The sequence below is a fragment of the Lacerta agilis genome, chromosome 7 (assembly GCF_009819535.1).
Source record: "Lacerta agilis isolate rLacAgi1 chromosome 7, rLacAgi1.pri, whole genome shotgun sequence".
In the NCBI taxonomy this organism is placed as follows: domain Eukaryota; kingdom Metazoa; phylum Chordata; class Lepidosauria; order Squamata; family Lacertidae; genus Lacerta; species Lacerta agilis.
The window spans coordinates 23,920,850-23,937,300 of record NC_046318.1 but is presented as its reverse complement, the minus strand read 5'-3'; the positions used below and the strand labels follow the sequence as shown (position 1 = coordinate 23,937,300).

At 43.7% G+C, this 16,451-nt stretch overlaps 1 protein-coding gene across 1 annotated transcript in view; it reads left to right on the top strand.

The window, feature by feature from the left end:
- Positions 1–11,796, top strand: part of F13A1 (coagulation factor XIII A chain) — an 80,336-nt gene extending 68,540 nt beyond the window's left edge. The window contains exons 13-15 of the mRNA XM_033154513.1: positions 4,856–5,016; positions 7,694–7,830; positions 9,714–11,796. Of these exons, the coding sequence (XP_033010404.1) occupies positions 4,856–5,016; positions 7,694–7,830; positions 9,714–9,861 (446 nt within the window). The 3' untranslated portion in view covers positions 9,862–11,796. The remainder of the gene's footprint in view (positions 1–4,855; positions 5,017–7,693; positions 7,831–9,713) is intronic.
- Positions 11,797–16,451: the final 4,655 nt, after the last annotated feature.

The window sequence follows — 16,451 nt, the reverse complement described above, 5'->3', positions numbered from 1 at the left end:
TGACCTGCCATAGGCATGAACAGCACATTTCATTAGGGTGTGCACCCTACATACTAGTACACAATGGGGCATTATTTTTATTCCTCAAACAACAAACTTTAACAAGCAGCTTTAATCTTTAATCAGCTGACCCAAACAGTTTAAGGTTTCTTCATCTTCCTGCCACAAAGGCAGCCTCTCACCCAGACAGATCTTTCTGCACGGAAGGTGAAGAGTAGAGCTCAGATGGAGACAGAGCCATGAGACCGAGACAGATGCAGACAGGAAGAAAAAGGCTAGAATGGATCTGCCTACGTCTTTCTCTGGAAGCAGTGTTGGGGTGATTGGCTGCAGCAGCGGGGAGGAGGATTCTTACAGCCACTACTGGAGCCAAGCATCCCACTTTCACTTCCAGACATAGGCAGAAGCTGTAGGTCCATTCATACCAGGTTTTATGTTGCCTGCATCTCTCTCTGTCTTCTGCCCTCCTCCTCCTCAGTTTGGCTACCACCACTTCTCCTGGATTATGGCAGCTGAGGGAGCTGGGTTGCCACTCTGTGTTCTCTCCTCCATGCCACGATTCCCAGTTTTTTTTAATACATTAAAAAAACCTGATGCACGTCAATGCTAACCTTCTGTCTTCTGATGTAGTGGAGTGCCTCTGTGGTGACCTATGGGGGACCTGCTGCATTATTATTATTATTATTATTATTATTATTATTATTATTATTATTAGCAAAGACACTGGGGATTGCAGGCTATTGTGGAGATGTCCCCAGAGTTGTGCACCTTTGAATGGGTTGAGGGATTGAGCCTTAAAATCATGATGCAATCACATGGGTTGGACGTACTCACATCCGCAAGGCCTTGCATAGGTGTCAGGCTTCCGGTAATTGGCTTCCTCCTCTGTGGCAGTAAATAAGCAGATCAAACGAAAGGAAAGTCTTACCAGTTAGTTTCTTTAATAATCACAGTGAGAGACAAACGAAAGTGTCTCCCTAGAATGGCAGTGCTCCCAATTAAGGCTCACCCCCCTCCATCCCTATTAATCTGCGTCACTCCTACAATTGGTAATCTGAGCTTGTACCTTTCTGTTCTGAGACTTTCTGAGCTCTTCTTGACCTTGGGGAGAGCGGAGGAGTGCTGTCCAGCAACTGTGAATCTGTTAATCATCTCTCTTCCCGTGTTTCTTCTCCTAGCTGTTCCCCCATCCAGTATTTCCCAGCTTCTGCCTTCTGAACTATGCCCCTCTGCAAACCACTGTTCCAAATCTATACTGTCATCCTGCTCCTGGGAAGATTCAGGGTCAGGGGGAAAGGGCGGCTCCCACCATTACTCCTCAGTGCAAGTCCTCCTCAGCATGGTCCCTGACAATAGGTATCAGTTCACACAAAACGTTTCTTTGCATAGAGGCAGAGGGTCCTGAAAGCCAGTGGCTTGGATTGCTCCAAAACCTACCCATATGCATAGCCTATGCATGGAAGGCAGAGTTGAATAACCCATCTTGTTACATGTTGGCCAGACTTTTTGATTACGTACAAATGAACCCTACAGTGATCTACGTGCATTTGGGTACGGTCACACACACACTCACACACACACACACACACACGAGATGATAAATGCTGTTATGGAAAGAAAGGAGCAAAGCACGTTTTCAAACAGAAACTGGGCACATGGTCTTCCAAATCATGATTAAAGGCATTGTGTAGGTGGAAATCAAGTTTAAGAATCTGAATACTTCAAATGTCTTCAAAGGGGCTATCAGTTCTGTGCAGTTAAATTTAGCTTTGTAAAGGACAGTAGGCACACAGGCACTGCTCAGGAGAGAAGGGGGGGGGGGGTCATCCACTTTCTTTCCCCACAAGGGAGTCTTTGTCAGGGATGCCTATCTTTTTTTCTGGCAACTCTCAGACTGTACGTTATGAAATGGCCTTATGGAGTTTGAGGTTTCCCTGGGGTTAAAAGTGACTCTTTGACCAGTATCAATATGATTGTTAGCTATTATGAGATATATAAAACACAGAAGAAAAACCTAACAATTATTCTTAAAAATATATGGCTGTTTTAAAAAACTTAACACTGAAAGCAGCCCTTTAAAAGTTGCTATGAATCTTGCCCTTCTCTCAATGGAATCTCTTTGACCCCTCTCAGACAGACATCTGAAATGGCACTCCATTTGAGTACACTTGTTGTTTCTCCTGGATTTCTCAGTCCTAGCAACTTTCTGGTCGCAGTCCGAGTCTCCCCTACATATACAGTCCTACGTGGCCTGTATTGCATTTGCTGCCACTTCAGTATGGCATACTTCTGTTGCAGATATTAATATTGTGCAGTATGAAACAACTGGAAGCATAAGAACGGACTCCTTTGGGGATTGAATCGTTGTCCAGCTCCATAAAAAATATTATTCAAACTTTTACTGGCAGAACTCTTAAAAAAACAAAACATAAGCATCAAAGATACATCACAAAATATACATACAATGTCTTGTGCTGTACAGCACAGGCTCAGCATCATAGAAAATATGAAATAATTCAAACAGACCTATAGGCAAAGGTCTCTCTCTCTCTTTCCAGTTTGGTGTAGTGGTTAAGAGCGGCAGACTCGTAATCTGGGGAACCGGGTTCGTGTCTGCACTCCTCCACATGCAGCTGCTGTGTGACCTTGGGCTAGTCACACTTCTCTGAAGTCTCTCAGCCCCACTCACCTCACAGAGTGTTTGTTGTGGGGAAGGAAGGGAAAGGAGAATGTTAGCCGCTTTGAGACTCCTTCGGGTAGTGAAAAGCGGGATATCAAATCCAAACTCTTCTTCTTCTTCTTCTTTCCACAGCCTGCATTCCAGCCTCCATTGGCCTTAGGCTGTTTATTCTCCCTTCATTTGCATCCTTTTATTTTCTGTCCCCAGAGAAATACTATCAACCACCACCCTTTCAAGTTGGTGATTTTGCAATTCAATATCTTTGTCACCTGATATGAGTAATACCCCTCCTCACTCTCTCACTATATATAAGGGTCTGGTGATTTCTGTTTCAGTGTATCTGAAGAAGTGTGCATGCACACGAAAGCTCATACCAAGAACAAACTTAGTTGATTTCTAAGGTGCTACTGGAAGGATTTTTAAAAATTTTTAATTTTGTTTTGACTATGGCAGACCAACACGGCTACCTACCTGTAACCTGATCTAAGGTCACAACAGTTCTGAGAGACAGAAAACTATCAACAGTTATTCATTAACCCATTAAGGAGCTCAGAATCCTTTAGAAAACAACAGTGGAAAAAAAACCCAATGTTAGCAATGCACATTTAGCCATTTTTCATTTTAAACCTTCGTTAATACACATACCTTTTCTTTCTGTGTGTATTAAATCAATTATACTTAACAACTTCTTAGGATGGTTAGGTTTGCAGTCTTCCTCTCAGACTTCCAGAGGGCTATTCTCCCGAGTCTGTTGTGCCAAAAAAACAATGAAGTAGCCACTTTAAAAATTGACAGATTTGTTTTGGGATAATATGCAGCCTACAAAATCTTGTGCCACAATAACTTTGTTAATCTACAAAGGTTTCACGAGACTCCTTGTTGGTTTTATCTTGAAATGTTTCTCCCACTCACTCTTTTCCAAAGTGTGAAAAAATAAGATTCGCTCATCCCAGAGCAAATCTCCTCCCCCCCTTTTTGGGGGTGGAAGCAGGGAGTGTTAGACATGACTATTTCTAAGTTTCATCTAAGGTTAAGACTTAGAGGGGTATTGTGTAATTCCTTTGCAGCAGAGGGGCCACATCAAACAGCTCCTGACAGGTCTTGGAAATCTAGGTCAGATGGTTGCCTGGGAATAGTGATAAGAATGAAAGCAGGGGCTCCATTTTGATGTGGGTGGAACAAAGAGGGAGAATCAGCACATCTTTTTCACATGGCAGCCTCAGTGTGAAGGGTTAGGATTTTTGTTACATCTGGAAATGTAGCTAGAGGTCAGAAGCATAGTTCTACTCTTTGTGGCTGCTGACCAGCTCTGCAACGCTGAAAAGAATCCTATCCTATTATCATCCTAGGATATGCATGTCTAAAAACAAAAAAACCCCTCTATTATAGGGATTCAAAACCTCACAAGAGTATGGATGGGGGAGAAAGTTGATTAAGTTCACATTTAAGGGTGAAACTACTTAATTTACACTTTATGAAATAATACGCAAACCAAAAACATGGCCGTCCTTTGGAACTTGCAATTCTCAGAATTTTGCAGTACGGTTCTCTGGTCAAGTAGCGCATGCAAAAATTCACGTACTGGGGTAAATTGTGCACATAAATGCATGTATAGTGCAAACAGCAAAAACAACAAACAAACAAACAAACAAACATTAGTAGAAGCTGCTTTGCAAAAATGTGCAGACTAGGCAAAATTGCATAGAAAAATGTGCCCATTGGAAGGAACTTACACTAAAATGCTGGTGGATTTTCACGATGACCTTTTTTTTTAAAAAAAAGGGAAGGAAATCACAAACAGAAACCGAAATTGTCAGTTTGAACCCACCCTTACACAAGGGGAAGGTGCCTCTCTAATGAAATGCCTTCCTATTACCGACACTCCTAGCTGCAGAAATGGCTTTATTTTCATGGGTTAAAAATGATCTAAATCTACATTCTAGCTCCCCGCAATGTCACTGCTGTGTTTAGATCTCAGCAAACAACCCAGCAGTTCTACAACTGGAAGCTTCCTTGTGCCTTTGAAAGCTTTGACCCTCCCTGTGAGCAGCATCTTTATTGCATCTGATGGCCTATGGGTAATACGGCATCAGCAGGACTGGAAGTAATAACTGGCAACTATATTGCTTTCAGGCTTCAGTTGTGTTTTCTCTGTTTGTTTGTTCCTCTTGTCAGCTCAAACTGTCGAGGTGCTAATCAAGTCGGGCGAGTACATGAGCCAGTTGCTGGAGCAAGCCTCCCTGCATTTCTTTGTCACAGCCCGTGTCAAAGAAACGGAGAAGATCCTGGCCAGGCAGAAGAGCACTGTGTTGAAAATACCCCAGCTGCTCCTTAAGGTCAGTTTCAGGGATGGCAACAAGTTGAGGAGGACGGGCATCGGTTTGGTTCAGATCACATTTTTAAAAGACCAACCTAGCTAATTTGCACTTTCTGAAACGATACAGTACATGAACCCGAAACACTGCCATCCTTCAAAATGCTCCAGATTTTGCAATGCAGTCCTCCAGCCAACTAACCTGTATTAAATAACAACAACAACAAACAACAACAACAACAACAACAACAACAATTTATTTATACCCCGCCCATCTAGCTGGGTTTCCCCAGCCACTCTGGGCGGCTTCCAACAAAATATTAAAATACAATGGCCTGTTAAACATAAACAGGGCTGCCTTCAGATGTCTTCTAAAAGTTTGGTAATTGTTTTTCTCTTGGACATCTGGTGGGAGGGCATTCCACAGGGCGGGTGCCACTACGGAGAAGGCCCTCTGCCTGGTTCCCTGTATCTTGGCTTCTCGCAGCGAGGGAACCACCAGAAGGCCCTCGGTGCTAGACCTCAGTGTCTGGGCAGAATGATGAGGGTGGAGACGCTCCTTCAGGTATACTGCATATCCTGGGGTAAAGTCTTCATGAAAATTCATATACTGGTGAAAATAGCATACAGAAATGCATTATGTTTGGGGGAATATGCATCTATCTCAAGAGGTTTGCATGAAAATGCCGGTGGATTTTCACGAGGACATATATATATATATATATATATATATATATATATATATATATATATTCAGAAAATGAGAAACTTGGGAGAAATCAGAATTGACAGATTCACCCATCCCCAGCAAAGAGACCAGTGCTGCTGCTCTGATTCCAGATGTATTCGGAGTCTCAGCTCATCTGTCCATTGGGACTTGGTATACCGGTACTAGAAGATGAAATGAGATGGATAAGGAAGCTCCAGAATCTGATAGGGGAGGGAATATATTATTCATTTTTTTGTTGAATATCCTGTCTTGCTTGCATAGAGGAACCCAAGATGACATCCATGTGGTTACCAGATGATCACCCATCCAGGCACTGAACAGACCTGGATCCACTTCAGCAAGATGGTGGCCTCATACATGGCAATACTTTGGTTTGGTAACCTATGGGCCCTCCAGATGTTGTTGACTCCCTTTAGTCCCAGCCGGCATGGCCACCAGTCAGGAATAATGGGAGGGGTCATCCAGCAACATCTGGAAAAACACACAGGTTCCTCAACCGTAGCTTGAGTGGGCACGCCAGAGTGACTATAACACTTTTTCAGGCAACACCAGTATAGGCTATGAGAATCATGCATGCACCAAAAGAAGCACAATATGTTCCACAAATACAAGCTCAGAAAATCTTGGAATTTTGATGGGAAACGGCTTCTTCTCACCAAACACCAAGGTTGGTTCAAAACTCTCCTCCAGCCGCAGCCTTTGTGTATCTAATTAGCCGGGACAGATGTTGATTGGCAGTGTCCTCAAACGATATAGTGTGTCTTTTCCGAGCATTCTTCAGAGGAAGCCAATAAGTCAAATAAACTTTGCTTTTGAGCTTGTATCTTCAGTAACCACATTTTAAAAATGTATAACCCACTTATTTATTTATTTATGTCCAAAGCTGAAGAGCATATATCAACTTCCCTGGGTTAAACCTCCTAGATTGCTCAAGTCTCCCCTTCTGCTGTGAAGAAGTGGCGGAGTTTCATGCTCCGGCACCGGGGTGTGTGTGTGTGTGTGTGGAGAGCAGGTGGGGCGGGGCTGGCGCGCATCCCGGGGGCGTGGCACGCCACCTGTGGGGGGGCATGGCACCCAGCGTGGGTGGGGGGCAGCCGTGATGGCACCCCACTGGGATCATGCTGCCGGGGACGGTGCCCCCCCCCCCCGCGCTCCTCTTCCTCCACCAGTGCTGTGAAGCAGGAATAGTAAACTTGCTGAATGGAAAGCAAAGTCCAAATAAACACACCATTCGACTTACCTGGCCAGCTTTGTTACCCACCATTACTGCACTTTCCTTTGCTTTCTGGAAGTCTTCTTCAAGCACGAGGGCAAGGAACCAAGGGTTAGGGGAGAAAAGAAACCTGACATCCTTGGTTTCTGTCAAAAGAGTATCATGTGTATCTCGGTATGAGGGGAGGAGAGGTAAGAAATTCTGAATACAAACTCAAATTGGTTTCTTCCGTGGAGCAGCTTGCCGTCTGATTCAGCTGAGAGAACATGATCCCTCTCTTTTTAAAAAAAGAAAGAGAAAAAAAGACCAGGGAGGAAGAAATGAAGGTTTAATATAATTCATAAAGCCTTAACAAGCATAGGCTGAACTGACTGATTCTCATGTGTTAAGATAAATGTGACATACCACAGATGTTGCCATGAATTATGCATTGTGCAGGGTAGCAGCATTTTTCTTTCTTCCCTTTTTATTTCAAAAGAGCTAATTCCTTCCGTCCTTGCCAGACGAAAGACTCACCAAACCACAGGAGATATTGCCAGGGCGAGGTCTAAGGGTTATCATCCTGTGCCTGGAAGTCCAATAGCAATCTTCCTCCTCCTCCTCTACCACATAGGCATTTTTGTGAAAGCCAAAATGAGCCAATCACTGACAGCCAAATGCAACACGAACCACCATTCGTGTTAAATATACATTAATATATACTTATTTACGTATTTAAGTTCATCTGATTTTTTTTTATTTGCATCCTTTCCACAGGTTCCTGGGGAAAAGGTAGTTGGCAAGGAAATGGCAGTGATAGTGGAATTTGCCAACCCATTGAAACAGAAACTCACTGACGTCTGGGTCCGACTTGATGGGCCTGGTCTACTGAAACCAACCACAAAGCTGTTTAGGTAAGAAATCTGTGGGTATAGCATTGGCTGCCCAACCTGCGTTTTCACAGGAATATGAACACTTACAGCAGGGGTGTCCAAACTTTCTTCAAAGAGTGCCAGATTTGATGAAGTGAACATGCGTGAGGGCCAACCAAAGGGCCGACCAAAGAGTTGTTGACCTTTTTTTAATAGGATTTTACCACAGGAAATAAACTGCCAGGGGCCAGATTAAACTGACCGGCGGGCCGGATTAGGCCCCCGAAACGGACTTTGGACATGCCTGACTTACAGTGACGCAATGCGTGCCGGTGCAATATAAAACATAACCCTCTCATAGTATCTCCCTGAGATAATCTAAGGTTGCAATCCTAACTGCATTTATCTGGGAGTAAGCACGATTGAATTCAGCAGATCTTACTTCTGAGTAGACGTGGTTAGGCTTGCAGACTAAAAGTGCGAACAATGATCCAGGGAGTGCACTGTAACTTTAATATGTCACCTAACAGCACAATCCTGATCATGTCAATTCAAAAGTAAATCCTATTGAATTCAATAGGGCTTAGTTATGAACCCGCTAGGAAAACTAGTATCTCTTGGTCTCTCCCCCACCATCTTTACTATGAAGATAGTCATACTAATTTACCTTACAAGGTTGCAAGCGAAGGCTGCTAACAATGTTTATAAAGTGGTCTGACTGCTATAAAGGCTGCTGTATAAATGCTATGATTGTTTTCTTTCATAGTAATTTGATGGACGTGGTGGACAAGTCTTGTTTTTACACTCACCAGATTTTTATTTTAACAATAAATAAATAAATAGTTCCGGTAGGTTTCTGGATTTGGGCAATTTCAAGATCTTCTACAAAACGATGAGGACTAGAAGCTACCTTTTAGAAAAAAGAAGTACCACTCTAAAATGCTGGGGTTCTTGGGCTTGCATAATAACACATAGTGCCGATCGAGTTCTCATTTGGCTTAGATAGAAGCCGCAAATTATACTTAGAGGAAACAAATCATAGCAGATTATTTAAATAATAATCCCATTTGTTTCTGTGGATGGAAGATGATAAATGACCAGTCAGTGTTGATGGCTTAGCACATTACTGAGAATCATCCATCACTGAGGTTACTCTGGGCAAATGGAATTAGTGAAGTTTTATTCCATTAGCAAAAAAATTAAAAAATTAAAATAACCCTTTGGGATATATCTGCAGGGTTTTTAAAAAATTATCTCCGGACAAGGTCCTGTTGGAAGTGTACCCTCCAGTCTTGTATAACATATTATTATTTTCGCTGCAAAATGGTATTCTGAGGGGACACTTTTATGCGATATTGACCAGGTTATTTCTTGTCATCTTGCTGGGGTTGAGATATTTGAAGGGTGTTTTTCCCCCTCCCAAAGCACAATGTTTGAGAGAACACCTTTTCGGAATTGCTTATAATTAAGTGATATAACAGACAGCACACTCTTCTTCAAGGAGTGGGTTTGCCCCGTCCTCATTTATCTACAAAACAACCCTGAGAGGTAGGTTCGGTTAAGTGACAGTGACTGGCACAAAGTCACCCTACAAGCTTGATGGCTGAGTGGGGATTTGAACCCTGGTGCCAGCACTCTCACCACTATACCACACTGCCTCTCAGTTAACTTTAAACAATTCTGTTCTGATTTGGGTTGTCCACTTTGCCTCTGAATGACAGCTGTGAATTCTCTAGGGGTGTTCTGATGTATCTACTGTAGATTCCCCCCACCCCCCTTTAGGGCGGAAAAAAACCCCTCTTGGGACAGGTCGTTTCTTTAAAACATAGGTTATCTTTTCCATCACCAAGATACCTACTCATGTATTACAGTTCAGATTTATGGCCTATCTACCACCATGTTTACACTATTCTTCCTCGCTGCAGAGAAGTTCCAAGGAATTCAACCTTGACCTGGGAAGAAAAATGTGTTCCAAAGCGGGCCGGCCCCCGAAAGCTGATTGCAAGTTTGAATTGCGATGCTCTCCGACATGTCTATGGCGAGCTGGATGTTAATATTGAAAATGCTGTGTGAAAGGTTTTCTCCTTCTTCTTTCATCCTTACCCCCACCCCCACCCTGCCCCATACATTGTATTTCAGAAATTTAGTTACCGGGAAACATAAAGTAGAAGTATCTACACTAATCCGAATTAATTCATAATCCAAATGTTGTATGTATACATTGTGTGTGGCTGCTTGGATGGTTACTCTTATCTTGCGGTTTCCTTTTGAAAAAGCTATCCTACCAAAACCCTAAAACCACACTCTTTAAACAACCAGGCTTTTAAAAGGGTGGGTGGCAACAACACTCACTGAGAAATGATCTTGCGCCAACATAACTTAAGATGGAAAAGAGCAGCTCAATAGCGAAATGGGTCTCTTCCACACATGTGCCCATGCTTTTCAGGCAAGAAATGTGGTGGTTAATTTCATTTGCATCCTGCCGGTACTCCAAGGAGTTCAGGGTTAGAAATATGGTCCCCTCCCACATTTTATTTAGGTTAGACTGAGGGGTCATGATGTGCCAAGGTCACCCAGTGAGCTTTATGGCCTAGCCTAGTAAAAGGCCTCCTGCATTCTATTCCAACTCTCTAGCCGTAACTGTCATAGCTTCATGCACACTGTTTTTTTTATGCCCAGATCTGGCACTCAATTGCCTATACATATCCAATGATGGAAGGTAACTGAACATCACCACCAGAGGTGTCAGTTTGTGAGGGTGATTAAGGGGCCAACATCATGCACGTGTCATCAGGACATCAGGAGCAGATGGGGCGGAGCCAAATGCAGTGACTACATGGCTCAATGGCCGGGGGCTCCACCTCCTTGGTGCCGCCACCAGCGGCAGGCTGCTTCGACCCACGGCAGGAGGAGGAGGTGAAGGAGAAGGAGCCGGCCACTGGAGCCACTGCACTTTTGGGATGGAGGAGGGCTGACCCCCTGCCCCAAAAATATAGGGGCTCCCAAAAGGGCACAGCCCCCAGGATCCAGTGCCCCCGATCTCCACCCATGAAGAGAATGTATTTCAAAGTGCAGAAAATTATTCAAGATTAGATTAATTTAGGGCAATGAACCAGTGGGCCATATTCTCCCTGCTTGTTCATATGTAATTATGGCCTCTTACATTAAAGCCAGGACAATTTTAAGTGGTTGCGGTCTCTGGGGTACTTTGAACTTTAATTTTAATTAAGGCTTGATATTTTATATTTTTAAAAATTCTGCCAAGAGTAATAAAATGGCCTAAGTAGATATTATCCCGGAACAAGCTTGCCCGAGCACAAATTTGGACTTGATGCCACAAACAAATTTCGAATACTTCTTGGCACCTTCATGTCCAATACATTTCCTCTGAACATTTTGAAAATGGTGGTCAGTGTAAGGACATCACAAACTGCAGGGGGGTGGGGTCAGGGGAGTCATGCAAATGCTTTAACACCTCACCAGACCATAGTTTTTCTAGATAGCCACTTTGAGAAATGACTGAGTGTAGCAGGTCAGATCTGAAATATGCATCCCTCACGCTGGCCTGCCAGGATATTCTGTTGCAATGACCACTTGGGCCATCCTCCTGTCCCTAACATGGCTGCCATTCCATGGACCAACATATGTGGCTGCATTGACAGAGAGTCTGGGGCTGAATTAAAACATTGTGTGGGTGCACTGAGACCCCTGTATTCATTCCTGCAAGCTGCTGCTTCAATGAGTTAGGAGATAAGATTGAAGTTGTTATTAAGCCACGTCAGACAGATCTTTGATACGCCATGAGTCTCTTTCCTGAAATATTATCTAACTAAAATGTGTGCTGTTGATGAACTGCATTTGCTTAGAAGCTCTGATTCATGTTGCTATAATGAGCTGTATCACCTGCTTTCCATTTGTCTGAAGGACAGCCTTGTGAGGCTCAAAAGCTCACATTCCTTCCAGTTTATCAACCAAAATGTATGCAATAAAAGAATGAATTTTCCTGGATGCATCTCTCCTATGCTGCACAGGTTCCTGCTTGACTTTTTCCTTGCAGCCCCTACAAGCGAGGTACAATGTGACAACTTCAGGATTGATGCCCAGCGATGTTTTCCTCAAGGCTCACATGGTGTGCTCAAAACCACACTGAGTGACAGCAAGGTCACAGAGGTTCCCGCCTGACAATCATGTTTGTTTCAAAGGTTATGGTAATTTGTAAAGCCTTTTGTTCTGGGATGCTCAAATTTCACTCCTACAGATGCTTCCCCTCCTCCCTTTACAACTGCAATGAGATTTCATCGTTTTATGTTGTAATATTCTAAAAGGGTTGTGTCTTCCATCTTCCAGTTTCAACAAAATGTCTTCACATATTTCCCTGTTAAGAAACTGCTTGGATGCAATATTTAGATGAAGGTAAAAGCAGCTGGGCATATATTTGAAGTTAGTATTCTTATGGATCGAATGCCAAATGTTCTATCCATTCCATAGGAGCAGAGTGCAGATTTCAGCACTAACGTTTTTATGCTTTTCAGTCAAAATTCCCAGCTTTTATTATCTAATTATTTTAAATTAGGTGTGCATTTACTGCATAGTGTATTAAAGCTGTACTAGTTTTGCCTGTCACTTAAACTGAAGACAGGAAAGGGGGGGATATGCATGCATACATGTACATATCTATAAGGCAATAAGAATATGGACCTACCAGCTTTGGGGGAGAAAATGTTCAGAAGTTTCACCCTCAACCATTAGATTAATTATTGTCTAGACTCAATCTGGTTTGCCTGCTCATCTTTTTCCAGAATTCAAATCCACAGATACTTGAACCTTGTTTCTTGTTAGTAACAGAGCACTCCTCTTTCTTCTGCGCATTCTTCCTGAGAATAAACTCTGAGATTGTGCATCAAAATAATGTCATATATTTTACTTCACAGTATAAATCCACACAGAGATCCCTGGGTGCTTGCTTTCCTATCGCTTAGATACCAAGATTCTGCAAAGTGGAAAAGGACTTGCAACTAACATTTTAAAACAGGCTTCCTCAACCTCAGCCTTCCAGATGTTTTTGGCCTACAACTCTCATGATCCCTACCTATCAGGACCAGTGGTCAGGGATGCTGGGAATTGTAGTCTCAAAACATCTGGAGGGCCGAGGTTGAGGAAGCCTGTTTTAAAAGTATTTTGGCATCCTTTGTTTTGACAGTCAGCAAAATTGTACTACTGACCTTTGAAAATTGGGGCAGCCATAGCCAAACACTGAAGCATTCTGCTTTTTCACCAATAGCCTATGGTGCTGAAAAGTGCACTTGATACCCTTCTGTATCTGAAGCTAAGCATCTATAGGTTTGACCAATACCTGAAGGAGAGACCCCTGGGAATCCTGTATAATGGGGGCACATCTGGCCCTCCAGATGTTGTTGGACTCCAACTCCCATCATCTCTGTTCAATGGCCCTGCTAACTGAGGCTGATGGGAGTTGGAGACCAACAACATCTGGAGGGCCACAGGTTCCCACTCCTTCTCTATGAGCTACTTTGAGAGGGACAAGGCAGGCAGGCAGATGAGTTGATGTGATTAGAGAAACAGCTGCATGATCATCACATGACTTAGGGCTTTTTGTTGTTGTTGTTCAGTCATTCAGTCGTGTCCGACTCTTCGTGACCCCATGGACCAGAGCACGCCAGGCACACCTATCTTTTACTGCCTCCCGCAGTTTGGCCAAACTCATGCTAGTCGCTTCGAGAACACTGTCCAACCATCTCATCCTCTCTCATTCCCTTCTCCTTGTGCCCTCCATCTTTCCCAACATCAGGGTCTTTATTAGGGAGTCTTCTCTTCTCATGAGGTGGCCAAAGTACTGGAGCCTCAACTTCAGGATCTGTCCCTCCAGTGAGCACTCAGGGCTGATTTCTTTAAGGATGGATAAGTTTGATATTTTTGCAGTCCATGGTGCTCAGGGCTTTACTACATATTAATCCCAAACTCAAGTAGCAGCCCCTCTATGGAGATAGAACAACTTTGGGAAGGGGCAGTTTGATGTGGAGAAGCAGTGGGAGATAGGATGCTTATGTTCTCAGCTGTCATCTGTTGGAACATTAAGAGTTTTCCTGTGGTGCAGGGCTGGGTGAGCATGCACATTGCAAAGAAACACCAATTAATAGAAGACTTCCCTCTCAAAAAAAGAAGAAGGTAGAAATCAACAAGGAGTAAACATAACACAACTTCGCTGCACAGGGTGCCTTTTCCTCCACCACATAAGCTCTTACAGCATTGTTGACAAGGTGAAACCAGGCCATGATTATGTACCAGGATCAATAATATTACATAGCCAACTCCATTATCCTTATTTAGCCAATAGGGCACCTCCCATGCACAAGAGGGAGGTATCGGCAGGGGTCCAGAAGCATCAAGATTTGGAGAAATACAAAAAAGGGAAACTATGGAACAACACCTCCCACCCACCCACAAACAGCTGAAATATAAGTCACAATTACACACTTAATTTGCTTTGCTTTGACGATTCTGCATCGTAGTTTGATGGCAAAAGAACATAAGGAGAGCCTGCTGGATCAGGCCACTGGCCCATCTAGTCAGCATCCTGTTTCTCCCATTGGCCAGTCAGGTGCCCACAAGCAAGATCTGAGTGCAACAACACTCTGCCCTCCTGTGGTAACTGGGACCCAGAGGCATCCAGTGTAGAGAGAAGGTGGCCATGGTGGATAGTTGCTGTTGAGACATTTAAGGTGGGTGTTCAATTGTCTAGCCAAATGCAAATCTCGAATGGGAAACAGTTAGTATTGTTGTTCCACACTGGATCCACTATGAAATGATACGTTTTGCTGTGGAACAGCCGCCTGCTTCAGGTTGCAGAGTTTAAACATCCATAGCATAATGGAAATGCCAAGTCTGGTTAATGCAGAACACTGGCACTCTTCTTGTCTAAGCTGATGCCAGACCTTTCTAAGCACTTCCTCCTGCTCCCACAACACAGATTGCTGATACTGTATACATACAGAGACTCTCAAGCAGCAAAACTGCACATTTTTCAACGTGCATCTTACTCTTTGTCCTTTGCGTCCGTATCTTCCTCCCAGACCTACAGTCTGGGACATGGCGTGCAGTGCAACCTGAAGCACTTTGCTGAGAAATAAATCCCACTGAGTCCAATGTGTGTTATTCCCTAGTACGTGTGTGCAGCTACAGCCTTCGGCTGCATCTTGAATTTGGAGAACTATGCTGATGTCATTGAAAACAGCAGCTCTCCATCTACTCCTCCTCGCAGCAAATCAAAACATGTGATGCGATGTCATCTCTGAAATCCCCCGCCTCCTCCACTTCATTGGTTTCTGCTCGTGTGTGTGTGTGTGTGTGTGTGTGTGTGTGTGTGTGCTGAAAATAAGAGCACAGTAAGTCCTCAACCACATGACAGCCTCATGCCTCCTCCAGTAACATCCAGTCTTATTGAAGCACTTAGAGGGGGAAAGGGGCTATTTCACATCAGTGCAAATAAGCAAAAGCAAGCAAACAAACACATCAGAATAAAACCTGCTTAATTATGGCAGGTTGCTGGATGTGCGCAGGGGCGAAGCACATGGAGCACAGGATGGGCCCAGTGAAAAGGTTCGCAAGGAGTAGGGATAGATGAATCCAGGACTTTTTTCAGCCATAACTCTCCAGAACTGCTCAGGTGGGCACCATTGCCATTATAAGAGAACTAGAAAGGCATTCATGTTGAGTTCCGGCACCTCCTTTTCCTAGAAAAATAGCACTGTAGGAATCTGTCCATCTCCATTTCTCTCTGTTTCTCAAAGAGAATAAATTGTGGAACAAACATAAATGTGAAGAAGCAATGGCAAGCCTGCTGGGACTGTCTTACTGTTTGTTTTTGTAGGCCACCCTAGGAGCCTTTTCAGCTAAGGAACCCCTCTTTCTGGGTGGGTGTTCTGCTGACTACTGCCAGGAGAGATACCATTAAGTGGCAGCTTCCACCTAACCCAGCATTTGGGCAAGTGCATTGGGATGCTTCTTGGCAGCTGGATCCAGGGTTGCCATATTTTGAAGAGCAAAATAGAGGACCCATTTGCCAACTTCTACTTTTAACTATGGATTGCTGTGACGACACTCGTTTCACATACCCATGAAAAAGAGGACATGTCCTGGAAAAAGAGGACATATGGCAACCCTAGAGTGGTGAACCTTGCCCACTGGAGTAAGGCAGGGCAGGGCAGGGCAGGGCAGGGCTGGGCTGGGCTGGGCTTCATTCTAATCCTCCAGGATAGCAAACAGGGCTTTTGGATTGCTAGTCCAGTGTTTTTCAACCACTGTTCCGCGGCACACTAGTGTGCCGCGAGATGTTGCCTGGTGTGCCGTGGGAAAAATTGAAAAATTACTTTATATATAGTCAATATAGGCACAGAGTTAAATTTTTTAACATTTTCTAATGGTGGTGTGCCTCGTGATTTTTTTCATGAAACAAGTGTGCCTTTGCCCAAAAAAGGTTGAAAAACACTGTGCTAGTCAACAAATAGCTGTGGTGTTCCTGGTCCACACAGGTAATTCAATTAAAATGGAAGCATGGGGTGGTATTCAACCAAGTTTTACTCATGGTATACCCACTGAAATTAATGAACATGGATAAATTAGGTCCATTGATTTCAAAGGGTCTA